Genomic DNA, 14,059 nt, shown 5'->3' with positions numbered 1-14,059 from the left:
TACAAATAAATTCCATCATAACTATTATTCCAGAGTCTTTGAGAGCTAGTACACATTACTCAATGCTACTAACGCAAGCCACTGAGCCACAAGTTTAGCTGACTCTCACATGGAAAGCCTTAAAAAACTGGTGTTGATCAACAGTCACATGACTCTGTCCCTCAAATGTTAATCTGAATGCATGTTATGCTGGGCTCTATGTAGGTTATAACCATGTATAGTGTTCAGAGTTTTAAACAAACTTTTCAAATGCACATTTTATCTCAAACTAAGGATTCATTTATTTATTGCGTGCATTTTCATTCGGTATCTCTCTCAACCCCAGTGGCTACCTCTATTCAGAAACAATCTTCAAAAAACAAACTTTACATCCTAAATGGTTGGAGTTTCTTAAGAAATAATTGATATTTCTATTGTAAATGTGTGTACTGTTTCATGCATTTAATAGCAAACACCAAAAAAAAAAAAAGTCAACTGAAATATGGAAAAAGGGAAGTGTAATGAAAACAGATCAGTGAACGGCTAAAACCACTGTTTGTTTGTTTATTCATTCTCTTTCTTTCTTTCTTTCCAGTCTTTGGTTTCAAGAAATGACACCTCGATGATGCAAGGTTTTACACAGGAAACACAAGAGAACTTCAAGTCGGAACTGGTTACCTTTCAGATTCATGAAAGAATTAGAACTTGGAGTTTAAAAGCAGCACTAAAAGTCTGGCTCATGCTGAAAACTAGAAAGTTCAGTTAAGGCTGCAGCAGAGATAGTTTATTTATTGGTAACGTGTAATGTGTACCAATAACTAACTCTGCAACTTCTACTTATAAACAAATTTGTACTGGGGAGAAAATACTGCCCAGTATAACTGAAAAAGAAGGGAAAATAAAGACAACAGGAAGGGGGACCACAACAAAACTACTGCCTTGATCCTGAAAGGCAGTGACAACACCTACTGTCAAGAGGAGTGGTATATGCTTACTGCCTCTCAGGATGTGGCCCAATGCAAATGTCACAGTCATTCACAATGCTCTCTGTTAAACAGGAAGTGGGACTTATTCAATTTTAGGGGTTTCCCTCACATTCAGCAGAAGATGGAGAGGACCATCATGAAGTTTTTGTCAGCTGTTGCTCTTGTTTTTGTTGTTTTTTATTTAAAAAAATAAACAAAGGAAAGATCTGTATTTATCCTAAATGATGAGGGTACAGATATGATGTGCAGTTGTTGGCATTAGAGAAATGATCTTGAATAACCCAATTTACAGAACAACATTTAATATGCCTGAAGTTGTATTTACCATTAAACTATTTCCCATCCAAAAACAAAATCCAAATAGTCGAGTACTTCAACCTAAAAAAAATCCTGATATTGATTAGCTTATTTTAATTTATTCTTCTTAAGATGAAAATCAACTACTACCCAATACTAAGTGTCAGCCTTCAGGAAATGCCTATTGCATACGCATAAATATTGGGGGCAAAAGGCTGAAACAACTCTCATGGGGCAAAAATTCGCTATCAGCAAAGTCACAATGCAACTAATTTTCTCTACTATATAAAAATCAGTGGCACCTACCACCCCCTTCCATACAATCTCTCTACTCAGAAGGGTTAATAGGTTGAAATGTCACTTAATACAGTAGGCACAATTTGTGCTGCAAAAGTATTAACCCAGTAAAACTAAGGATATTAAAGTAACACTATGGTTATCATCAAGATAACATGTTAATTCAAGAGACAAGGTGAGTAATATCTTTTATTGAACCAATAAAAGATATTAGAGAGACAAGGTAAGTGAGGTAATATCCTGGGACCAGCACAACTACAACTATACTGCATACTTTCATTCAAAGCATTTTCAGTACCTTTCGCACTCTGTAAAAATTACATAATTTTTTCAGATGAAGTTCATGTGGGTAAACTAAGACCAGAAATGGAAGCTTTGGAAAAGATTCAGAAAATTCTGTCCCGCTGTTTGAAGTATCCACGCAAGGGGGGAAAGAACAATTTTTCACAAGTTTAGTAACATTGTAGAAATTCTTTTAAACTAAAGTGTGAAGTAAAAATATTTTGGATTTCAAATATATATGATTTGGACATGCATGCAATCTCCAAAGAACACATTATCTTGTCAAATGCAGAAAATGTGATGCCCTACAAATAGAGAAGAAGAGTTATAAACAAGTGAAAAGGGCATAATGCATGCTATCTCCTTTACCCATTTAAGTAAACACCAAGCAGAGATATACATGTTCTGCCCTGCTTCTACTTGGGTAAAATGAGATATCTGAAAAATCTTCAACCCCAGAAGCCTCCCCAGCTGCAGCCACTTATTCTGTCCCATGAACAATCTGATGAATTCCCCCACCAATTTACAGCTGCTGGGCCCTGCTATGTGCATTTTCAAATTTTAAGTGCTCTCAAGGGAGCAGTACAGTAACTCCTCACTTAACATTATGTTCCTGAAAAATGTGATTTTAAGCGAAACGATGTTAAGCTAATCCAATTTCCCCATAGGAATTAATGTAAATGAGGGGGTTAGGTTCCAGGGAATTTTTTTTCACCAGACCAAAGACACTCTACATACATACATACACACACACACAAAGTTTTAAACAAACAATTTAATACTGGTACACAGTGATGATTCTGAAGCTTGGTTGAGGTAGAGGAGTCAGAGGGTGGGATATTTCCCAGGGAATGCCTTACTGCTAAATGATGACCTAGCAATTGGCTGAGCCCTCAAGGGTTAACTCTCACACTCTACAAGGCAGCAGGAATGGAGGGAGGGGAGACAGCATCCCAGACAGAGACATACATCCTGTGTGAGAGAGAGATGCACATTTCCCCTTTAAGTACACTGCCTTGTTAATTAGATCAGCTTGCTGAGACCACAGCTGCTGCCAGTGAGCTCCCTCTGTCCTGAGCCCTGTCTTGTGTCCCCCCTGCTCTATGGAAGATGGGGTAAGCGGGGTGCAGGGGGAGGGGGACATCCTGACATTAGTCCCTCTCTTCCTCCCCGCACAGCAAGCAGGAGGCTCAGGGAGCAGCTCCAAGGCAGAGGGCAGGAACAGCACATGGCAGTGGGGGAGGGACAGCTGCAATTGTTAGCCTGGTGGGCAGCTGCTGCACAGGGAACTTAGGGAAGTGAGGAGCTGAGAGGGGGGCTGCTAATCCACCCTGGTTCTAAGCCCCCACCAGCTAGCTGCAATGGGCTGGTCTTCCAGCAATCACTGGACAAGGCAGGCGGCTGCCAAATGATGTTAGAAGGGAGCATTGCACAACTTTAAACAAGCATGTTCCCTAACCGGGATGACTTGAAGTGAGGAGTTACGGTATAGTTTAGGGCAGTGGTTTTCAAACTTTTTTTCTGGCAACCCAACTGAAGAAAATTGTTGACGCCCATGACCCAGCGGAGCTGGGGATGAGGGGTTTCAAGGGGGGCGGGCAGCTCAGGGCTGGGGCAGAAGGTTGGGGTGAGGACTGTGGGGTGCGGCTGAGAATAAGGGGCTCAGGGTGTGGGAGGGGGCACTGGACTGGGGCAGGGGTGCAGGAGGGAGTGAGGGCTCTGGGGTGGGGCCAGGGATGAGGGGCTTGGGGTGGAGCAAGGGGCTCAGATTGGGGGAGCTCATGGCTGGGGATTGGGGCATAGGGTTGGGGCATCAGCTTACCTCAGGTGGCTCCCAGTCAGCGGCACAATGGGGGTGCTAAGACAGGCTTCCTGCCTTTCCTGGCACCGCAGACCACGCTGCGCCTTGGAAGCAGGCCCTGTGCAGAGGCACACAAGCGGCTCCACACAGCTCTCACCCACAGGCATCACCCCTCCCCATCAGCTCCCATTGGCTGATTCCTGGGCAATGGGAGTGCAGAGCCCGTAGCGCCCCTGCCTAGGAGCCTGACTTGCCACACCAGCATAGTGTCAGAACAGGTAGGGACTAGCCTGCCTTAGCCGAGCAGCACCACCAATGGGACTTTTAATGGCCTGGTCGGCAGTGCTGACCAGAGCTGCCACAACACGTAGTTTGAAAACCACTAGTTTAGGGAACATAGTCCCAGCATATGTGAAAATCAAAGTGAAATAAATACATTTGTTTAAATTATCCTTGGATTCAAATAAGCACTGAACTACACTCACCTGTTTGAATTTAAATTTTAAGAAGTTATGTGAATGCAACACTACAGACAATGTAAATATGTAGTCCTGCCACTCAGAGTTATGATACCCACAAACCATGATGTAGCCATCTTTGTGCATTTAAAACCCCAACCATGATGTTTCATCAACTTGATTTAGACAGTTACTGTGACCACACACCCTATCTTCCTTTCAGGATGGAAAATTCACAGGCAAATGCAGTGGGTGGCACAAAGTCAGTGTCATGGTATTGGGTACATGTATACAGTATCCAAAGGCTGCTGTGGGCTTCAGAGACATAGAATAAGGTAGGCCTGTGCCAGGAAATCGCAGAGATGTCACTAAGGTTACAAAAAGTTCTGTTAAAAGGGAGTTGCTGTCATGAGCAGGCCTGTTATCACTTTCCCACGATCACAAGGGCAGGAAGATAGCGGTTTCCTCAAGCTGGAACGAGGAGGTTCTAAATAGGGCGAAAGGTGATGAGGGAAATTAACTAACTTCAACTCAGAGCAAAACCTTTCCTCACACGAAGAGCAAAAATTTAAAACCCTACATGAGGCGGCAGGCATTCAGCTGGGGAAGAGAGGAGCAACTTGGCACCGCTTGCAAATACCACTCTCTCTCTCGGCGCGCCTCAGCCGGCAGGAAACCCTGGCTTTGTGCAAGGCACACCGCCATCTGCCCTCCCAGCTCAGGCAAGCCAGTTTGCAGCAGCAGCTGCTGCTGGCGGCACAGGAGAGCAGCAGCTCGCACCCAGGATGACAGCGGGGCAACACAAAGCCTGCAGGGCAGGAAACCTCCCTGCTCTGCACAAGGAAGCTCTCAGCAAGTCTCTCGATGCAGCGCCGACTACTGCCGAAATTACAGGGACCCCTGCAAAGCACCGCACCAGTCTTATTATTGCAGCAAACAGGGGCTACATGGCCACACTGTCCCCGCCAGCTCCTCACCCCCGCCTCCCTTCCCACTCACTTTTGGTTGCAGCGATGAGGTTCTTTCCATCCTTGAGCAGCTCCTTGATGAACTTGTTGGTTTTCTCCAGTTCCGCCTCATGGGCTCTGATCCTCTCCCTGAACCAGGGGCTATCCAGGTAGCAATCGCTGAACTCCAAGGGCTGCAGCCCCATAGCTGCTGCAGCTGCACCAGTGCTCAGCTCCTTGCAAATCTCTCTTCACCAGGCAGCAGCAGCCTCAAGAGCCGACACTACGGAGCAGGGCCCGCGGTGCCTCCCAGCTACAGCGATTCCCCCAGGTGACCAGGCAACTGGCACTTTCAAACCACGGCATGGGGGGGGGGGGTCCCCAAGGCCAGCCGCACCCCGGACCCGGGGGCTCTTGCAACAGAGGGTGAGGAGGGGGGCAGAGCGGCAGCTACTCCGAGAGCTTCATCAGCGCCCGGAGAGTCCTCCCGCCGTGAGAGCAGCTAGGAGGACTGAAGAGACGCCGCTGCCCAGCTCCCGGCAGCCTCCGCCACAGGCAGCCTCGGCATCCCAGCCCCGCCCCGCTCCCAGCTCCACCCTGCCGAGTTCCAACCCCCCGCCCCCGGCGCAGCCTGAGCTGCTCCCGTCTCGGCCCGCTGGCGCTGGGCGCCCTCCCCGCGCGGAGCTGCCCTCGGCGCGCTCCCAAATTCCAGGGACCTTGTTGCATTAGCAACTTGTGACGAGGCAAGAGACGTGCCAGGAGGGGGGGGTTGCGGCAGCGCCTGCCCGGGGTGCGGCTTTACAGCGTGCTGGGGTTGTGCGGCCCCAGGAGGCCAGGAATTACCCTACCGCCCCCAGCGCCGAGCCTGCCATTAGTGCCCGGTCCAGAATCAGCGGCAAGTTGCGGCACAGGGTGTTTGTCTGTCCCCTGCCTGGTGATTTCACTGTGAGCCAGGCTCGCCCCCGCTCTGAACTCCCAGCTCCGCTCAAACTGCCGCCTCATCTTCGCCCAGGTGCACATCCTCCCTACATCGAACCGGTTCATGGCTGTTCGCAGTACATCGGGGTAAATGGTGCCGCCATGGGCCTTCAGGTTTTCTCCTAGGTGCGCGCTGTGTTTAGAAATACTTGTTAGAAATACAAAGTTTGTGGTAGAGGTGGCTGGGTGTCAACGTTTGTTCAAGAAGGTTCCCTAGCTGGACATTTCTCTGCTTTTCAGGGACTTTGCACTGAAACAACTTAAACTCTAATCAACCAAGGTTTCGGTGGTGGGATGTAACTTTGGTGATGCAAATCACAAAATGCATGTTCTACCCTCACATTCATTCCTTTAATTTCAAACTCCCATTCAAGTATATAATTCTTGGGAGCAAATACCAAAGCACCAGTCGCTCAAGAGGACATCTGTATTTGGCTTTCATTTTGATTTTGGGGGGTAGGGGGGAGGTTTTTTTTTTCAGTCTGTTAGAACTTCACCAACCCATGAACACTGTGTAAATTTATGAAGTGAAATAGCTCTGATAGTACAATAACTGGATGTACTCATTTAGATGCCAAGAACTCTGCCTATGCTATTATTACAAATTACTTCTAAGTATAACAAGGAATTAATTCTTCTTGATTTTAGGGGATATTTTTAGATGAAGAACAGTAAAGGAGTATGCAATTTGTCCAGGGGTATCTGGTCGTAGGTTTTGTTTTTGTTTGTTTTGTTTTGCTTGTTTTTGCCATCACTTTTAAAGTCTTCCTTCCTGGGTTTACATCAGTGCCATACCACAGGATTTGGTTAACATTCTGATCTTCTTAAATGTGGTGCAAATCAGGTGAAGGTATAGGCTGTCTTTGTAAGAGATAATGTTGAAAGATATCTGATCTTTTCTCAGATGAGTATAAAAAGATTAGGAAGGAATTTTGGAAGCTCTCAAGTGATCAATTCATCACCAGTGTTATCTAATTCAATCTAACTAAAGAATATTATTGCAAATTCCTCAGAGGCAGCACTAAACACCAGCAGTGTAACAAGCAATTTAAAATGTGCATACACATTTGTTACTTTGTGACTGCCCTAGATCCTTAATCTTCTAAAGTTACTCCTGATATGATCAGAGCATATGAAATTAGATACACTTGTATAGAAATACAGTATGTTATTTAAAAACTTGACAAAGAACAAAATAATCTGCCAGTGCACAGAGATGCTGGCCCTAGGAAATTAAAAGACTACTCAGTGAGGTAGTCAGAACATGTAACACCCATACACACCGGTTAAAGGCCAAGATTGGCATGTTTATTTTTCAATATAAAATATTATATTAGTCATATTATGTATTTCACCATCTTCTTCAGTTTAGTCCCTACAAAATTGTGAATTTCAACACAGGAATTCCATGCCAGGGACAGGATTTATAGTACATGGCCCGATCCTGCTCCCTTTTAAGTCATTGAGTTTTGTTATTGATTTCAATTGCAATACCATGTGGCCTAAAGTTAAGCCCACACTACGCTGTCCAGGGAAACTGTATTGAAATCATCTTAGCACCTTGTTGGGAAGAACTGTACTAAAAAGGACACTGTCATTTTATAAATAACTGTTGTCTTAAATCCTTATTGTTACAAAAAAAATCTGAAAGAAAAGAGGAGGGGAAACCTGTATTTTTTCACTTTGTTTATTTTGTACATTTGAGAGCATTTTGTGTATGGTATAGTCAGTTTGTTTTCACTGTATACTCCATGAGTATCTCCTAGCTCCATCCTGCACCCAGTTATGTATGTGAGTAACTACGTATTTTAGGAGTCTCATTAAGCTCAATGGGTCTTCTTGCATTTGGAAAATTACACATGTGTGTAAGGCCAGGTCTACACTAAAAAGCTAAGTTGACCCACTACATCACTTAGGAGTGTGAAAACTCCACACCCCTGAGCAACATAGTTAGGACAACTTATGTAGACAGTGCTAGGTTGATAGGACCACAGAAGAATTCTTCCATCTACCACTTTTCAGGGAGATGGATTAACTACAGCCATGGGAGAACCCCTCCCATGGCTGTAGTGTTTACACTGAAGCACTATAGTAGCGTAGCTACAGCGTTGCAGCTGTGCAGCTGTAGCAGTTTAAGTTTAGACACTGCCTAAGGCCTGATCTATACCAAAAAGTTAAGTCAACATAAGCTGCCTTGCATCAATGTAGTTGTGCATGTGTCTACACTTACATATGTCTCCCACTGATCTGAGCACCCTTTTAGGCTGACACACTAACACCACCTCCCCAAGCGGCGTTGAGCCATAGTCGATATACAGAGGTCAATGCAGCGCAAGGGTAGAGACTGTGTTGCTTATGTTGACCCTAAAAGTCCCCCAGCAGCGGTCACACGAGTAACACTGACCACTCTGGTCATAGTTGTGAACTCCATTGCCCCCCCAGTCACAGAGTCTGGAAGACACCTGCACTCTCCTTTAAAGCCTGCAAATTTTTAAAATGCCTTTTTCTGAATGTACAGCTTGGCAAGCACACTTAGCAACTCTTCATTGTTGTGTACAACTGCCTAGCTGACTATGACAGCTACACACTCCAGACATGATCCAGCTCAGAATAAACAGGAGATACTGTATCTCCTGGGCCTGTGGGGAGATGAGGCAGTGCAGGCACAGCTACAGATCAGCCATAGAAATGTGGACATCTACAAGCAGATTGCATGGGAGATGCAGGAGAAGGGGTACAACAGGGACCAGCAGTAGTGCCGTGTGAAAGCAAAGGAATGGTGTCAGGTATATCAGGAGGCCAACAGTCAATCTAATGCCAAGTTCCAAACCTGCCACTTCTACAAAGAGCTGCATGCCATACTTTGCAGAGACCCCACCATCATGCTGCAGAGCACCAAGGAGACCAAGTTAGAGGCCCCTGGCATGAACAGTGAGGACCAGGAAGAAGAAGAAGAGGAGGAGGAGGAGGAGGAGGGACTTGCAACTGGGGGATCCAATAATGCCACAAGCCATTGCAGTCCAGTCAGTCCTGGCAGTTGAGTACAGTCAAACCCAATGCAGAGGAAGGAACCTCGGGTAAGTATGTAACTGTATGTCCCATTACAATGATATGGCACCCCCAACTAAACGGGACCCAGCTATCCACTTTTAATTAATTTACTTGTAGTAGAAGAGGTACTGGTATAACAAAGAGAACTAGCGTTATTATCTGCTTTTCATTCCCCTGCAGACTTAGGTGGGGAACGGGGGCATGTGGAGCAAATTGTTTATGTAGACAGGGACATCCCTTGAATCTTCCTGAGAGCTTTCAACATTTTAATGGAGGAACTTTGCAATTCTTTCGCAAAGGTTTCTAGAGATGGTAGCCTTATTTCTTCCTCTGCAGTTGGGCACTTTCCCATGGCTGTTAGCAATTTTGGCAGGCACTGTTACAGCACACAGGCTAGGAAAGGGGTGGGCAAACTTTTTGGCCCGAGGGCCACATCTGGGTAGGGAAATTGTATGGTGGGCCATGAACGCTCATGAAATTGGGGGTTGGGGTGCAGGAGAGGGTGAGGGCTCCACCTGGGGGGTGCAGGCTCTGGAGAAGGGCCAAAAATGAGGCGTTCACTGCGTCCTTTACATTGCCTGGAGTCACAGTCCTGTAAAGCAGGAGACAATTAGTGGCCCTGCTGCACATTTGCATGACAGTGGCCCCCATTCTGGATTTTCCAACTCCAAAATAATTTCCACTGATGCACAAGTTTTCACAGTGCAATCGCTGATCTCTTCCCCACTGTGAGTGCAGCTCTCATTCTCATGTCTCTGGGGTGAGCTTGGCACACAGATCCAGGAATATGGCTTTGCATATCTGCAAGTTCTGCAGCCACTGCTTGTCTTCCCAAATCTGCATTATGATGTGATCCCACCAGTCAGTGCTCATTTCTTGGGCCCAGAATTGGCACTCTACCATCTGTAGCAACTTTGTGAACACCATCAATATGCTAGTATTGGTTCTTGCTATGTCCCACAGCAATCTATCCTCCAAGAAATTATCATGTTTCCCACTGATTCAGTTCTTCTTACAACTCTGCAAATACTGGAGGATAGTGTGTCCTGTGCTTGCAATGCTTATGACAATAGATGGCAAACAGTGAGGACAGCCATGTGGGTTCGTGGGAATTTTTTAAAAGGCATGAAAATTATGGGATATAGATGACATTATGGGACGGAGACAGTTGCACACTGGAAAGTTGACCCCTTCCTCTCAGTCGCTCTGTCCAACTCATTTCTTCCACCCACACATTTCTTCCGATATTTCAGCCTATTTTCTTTATCCGTACAGCTAAAGATGAGAGTTACCAACAGAAGAAACTTTTTCAAATGCATAACCCAAACAGATACTACCAACATTCTGCTGATGCAGAAATAATCTCTGTCTCTTTATACACAAAACATAGCCAAGATCTAGGAGATCCTATAGCAGGAGCCAATCAAGTCACAACACTGTCTAGCACAGAATTGTTATTAGTATTTGGATTGTGATGATGCTTAGAGGTCTTAATCAGACCTGAGGCCCTATTATGTTAGGCAATGCATACACACATATTGAAAGCACTGTCCCCATGGCAAAGAGCTTATCTCTGAGAAGTGGAAGATTTACTCACATTCTACCCTCAATAACTAGCACCTAAAACACCAGCTTTTCTGAATCAACTGATTTTAACATAGTAGAAGAAATTTCCCAGAAAAGTACTGGAGAGATTATATTGGGAGGCATAACCACAAACAAAACAGCAATATTGTATATAATAAGTATTAAATATATTATGCATGCTTAACTATTTAGTTTTGTCTCAGAAACTAAAGCTCTTGTCAGAAAGCTTCAGAAAGCTGTTTGCTGTTGGAAAATATCATTTTTACCTTTGCAGGTGACCTTCCCTACAGTCTTAAGGATCATCGAGAATCAAGGTTGTGAAGGAAAGAAGTAGGCTCTCTTGAGGAGGAAGTAATACAGTAAGCAATAGGATACTGTACATCATGGGACCATGTATGAAAAGATAGTATGTTCTTCATTTGTACAGTATCTCATGAACCCCATTATGGAATGCTAAGCATTGGCCTGACTCAGTGCTGAGTGAGTTTGAAAATCCCACCATAGAAGCTATACGGGCTATACGTGAACTAGGAAATATTAATTCTGTAAGCTAATAGCCAAACTTCTACTCACCTGTTTCCACTTTCCAAGGTGGATTGGACTCCATGCATTGAATATTTTTCATATGCAATTTTGTAAGCAAATTTAATTATGCCATTTTTTATTTTGTAGTGTGGTTATATATTGTTGTTTTTAAAGCTTCTACACAGTACACTGGGGACACCTACTGGAAATGTTAAAATGAAACATGCAGTTTTTACAATATTGTTATGATCTGGGTGAAACCTTGTTATGATTTGGATTAAGCCCCACCTAAAACAAAATGTGTGTTTTAACCCACCCAGGAACTTTTGGGCGGTGTGGGTTGGGTTAGATTGTTTTGGGTAGGTGTGTGTGGGCGTGGGAGAGAACACACAAAAAGATCACAGATAAGAAGGCAGAGGAAGAGAGGCATGGAAAAGCCAAGCAGGAGCCTTTAAGCATGGTATGACCCTGGAGAAAGCTAGAGAGAGAGTTTTTGAGTCTGGTGTTGGTTACAGGGACTTGTGAGGATGGTAAACTGAGAAACTGCTCCTTTTTTTCCTTGGATCCTTCTGTGGTCAGAGACACAGGACTTTGTACATTCCTTGTAAATAAACAAGATTGCATAAAAGAAATACCTGGCTACCACCAATTTCTATTCCCAACTGGACCAGTCACTGAGCCCGGAACTTTGACTAGTCACTTGGGTCAAAAAGAGGCAATAATATCCAGGGTCGTCCCTAGCTATTTTGGCACCCTACACAGCCCCCCCCCCCGCATGGGGGGGCTGTGTGGGGCCCCAAGCCTCCATGGGGGAGATGGCCCCAGGCCTCCATGGGGGGACTGTGTGGGGCCCCATCCTAGGCCTCCGTGGGTGGGGAGGGCTGGCCCCAGACCTCCACAGGGGGGCTGTGTGGGACCCTGCCCCAAGCCTCTGCAGGGTGGGAGGGCTGGTCACTTCCTGCAGGAAGTGGAGTGACCCGGTCCAAGCCTGCTCCACTTCCCTGGCTCCCAGGCTTCGGGGGAGGAGGAACCACCCCCCAGCACTTGCTGGCAGCACGGCTGGGATGCTGGAGAGCGGAGCAGGCTGGGGCCAGGTTGCTCTACTCACCGGTGGGTGTAGGCCCAACTGCTTCAGGAGTCCTCAGGGGCGCTGGGGTTGGGGCAGGGGCCCTAGGGAAGAGCTGGAGCAGGGGCTGCAGTAGCATGCAACTGCATACTTTGCGTATGGGTAAGGACAGCCCTGATAATATCTTTCTGATATATCACATATCACACAACAGAATAGTTGATGCGTGACATAGTTAAAATGTAATATAGTGTCAGAATGGTATATAACAAAATATGACTTTATGAGCTTGGATACAATAAAGCTCTGTAAATGTGAGTTAGTTAAAAGGTCTTCAGTAAGTCTGTTTTCTCAAAAACTGTTCTGTTGCATGACATTCAATACATGTTATACAATTCCTATAATATTAAATAATAACAGTAACTAATGCTTAGCTTCTATATAGTGGGTTTTCATCCAAAGATTTCAATGGACTTTATATCTCCATTTTTCTTATGGGGAAATAGAGACAGAGACGACTAAATTTCAAGAAAGCTCAGGACCAGATTTTCAAAGATTCCTGTCCCCCTTTAGATGCCTAAATAAAGGCCAGATTTTCAAACATATCAGCATACAACAACTCCCACTGTGATACTTATGATTAGATTTTCAAAAGAACTCAGCACCCCCAGCATGCTGAGCTCTGTTGAAAATCTTCCCACTTATTTTGGTGATTTTGTGATCAGGTGTTCAACCCACACAAGGCAGAGCCAGTAAATTAGGATAATTAACCTGATAGGTTGCACTGGGGGAAGAGCCTGGTCCTGAAGGACTGATTGAAGATGGATCCCTGCTGAGGAAGAACAGTAGGAGTTGTATAAAGCCAGTAAGTTGACAGTAGAAAGGGATAGGCTGTGTTCACTACCTGGGAATAGGAAGGTATTTGAGGCTATGGAGTTCAATAGTTACTCCCTTAAACAAGGGGGTTTGAGTTGGTGCACCTAGAGAGGGCGGAGCCAGAAGCTGTAGGAAGGAGTCAGGGAAAGAGCAACAAGGTCTGAAGGAAAGCAGACCACAGTTTCCAGGTATAGGGTCCCTGGACTGAAGCTTGGAGTAGTGGGAGGGCCTAGGTTCCCCTCCCAGCTACTGGGGAAGTGGCACAGACCAGGCAGTGAAGCACAGACTGCCTATGATGGTTGTCCAGTGGGACTTAGGTACCCTGGAAGGGGAAAACACAGTGAGCTGGTGGGAGTGCCAAGCCATGAAGACCTAGCACCCTGAGTTGCAGAGAGAGAGAGAGTGGCAGCAGAGTGTGCAGCAAGCAGCAGAAAGGGGCATTGGACTAGAGTGGTGATAATCCCCAAATGTAGCTAGGAGGTGGCACCCTAGTGGTGAGTGGACCCTGTGACAATGCCTAATATAGGTGCTGAACTCTTGAAAAATCTGGCCTGTAGTAGTTAAAGACCAAATTTTCAAAAGTAGCCTCTATGTTTTACATGCCTTAGTTTTTTTGGTACCCAAAATGAGAATTGTGTCTCTTCCAAAAGTCAGCCCTAAGCTGACAGAAGTCAGTTGGAGCTGTGAGTGCTCACCACCTTTGAAAAATCAGGCCAATCTGTCTCAAGTTGGGCACCCAAAAGTTGCAGCTCTTGGAATCTGTAGTACACTTTGAAAAAATGGTTCTAAGTGATTGATTCATCTGAAATCACAGAGCAAGTTAGGGAGCAGAGTTGGAACTACAACCCAAATATTCTCTCGATGCAGTGTCCAATTTGCCAGATCTTGTTATCTGCTGTGATGTTTATTTTTCAGATTATTTTAGTTTC

The 14,059-nt window shown here is 45.4% G+C and overlaps 1 protein-coding gene and 1 long non-coding RNA gene across 2 annotated transcripts in view; one reads left to right on the top strand and one right to left on the bottom strand.

Annotated features, from left to right (window-relative positions):
- ARHGAP10 (Rho GTPase activating protein 10) overlaps positions 1-5,551 on the bottom strand; it is a 217,819-nt gene extending 212,268 nt beyond the window's left edge. Inside the window, exon 1 of the mRNA XM_039541772.1 lies at positions 5,100-5,551. Coding sequence (XP_039397706.1) covers positions 5,100-5,253 — 154 coding nt within the window. The 5' untranslated portion in view covers positions 5,254-5,551. The remainder of the gene's footprint in view (positions 1-5,099) is intronic.
- Positions 5,552-5,596: 45 nt separating this feature from the next.
- Positions 5,597-11,917, top strand: LOC120406719. Its single transcript, XR_005599521.1, has 3 exons — positions 5,597-6,151; positions 8,895-9,102; positions 10,938-11,917. It is a non-coding gene; the product is annotated as an uncharacterized LOC120406719 (long non-coding RNA).
- The last annotated feature ends 2,142 nt before the right edge of the window (positions 11,918-14,059 follow it).

The sequence above is a fragment of the Mauremys reevesii genome, linkage group 5 (genome assembly GCF_016161935.1).
Source record: "Mauremys reevesii isolate NIE-2019 linkage group 5, ASM1616193v1, whole genome shotgun sequence".
NCBI lineage: Eukaryota > Metazoa > Chordata > Testudines > Geoemydidae > Mauremys > Mauremys reevesii.
Note: the sequence above shows the minus strand (reverse complement) of the source record. Positions and strands in the feature narration are given on the sequence as shown.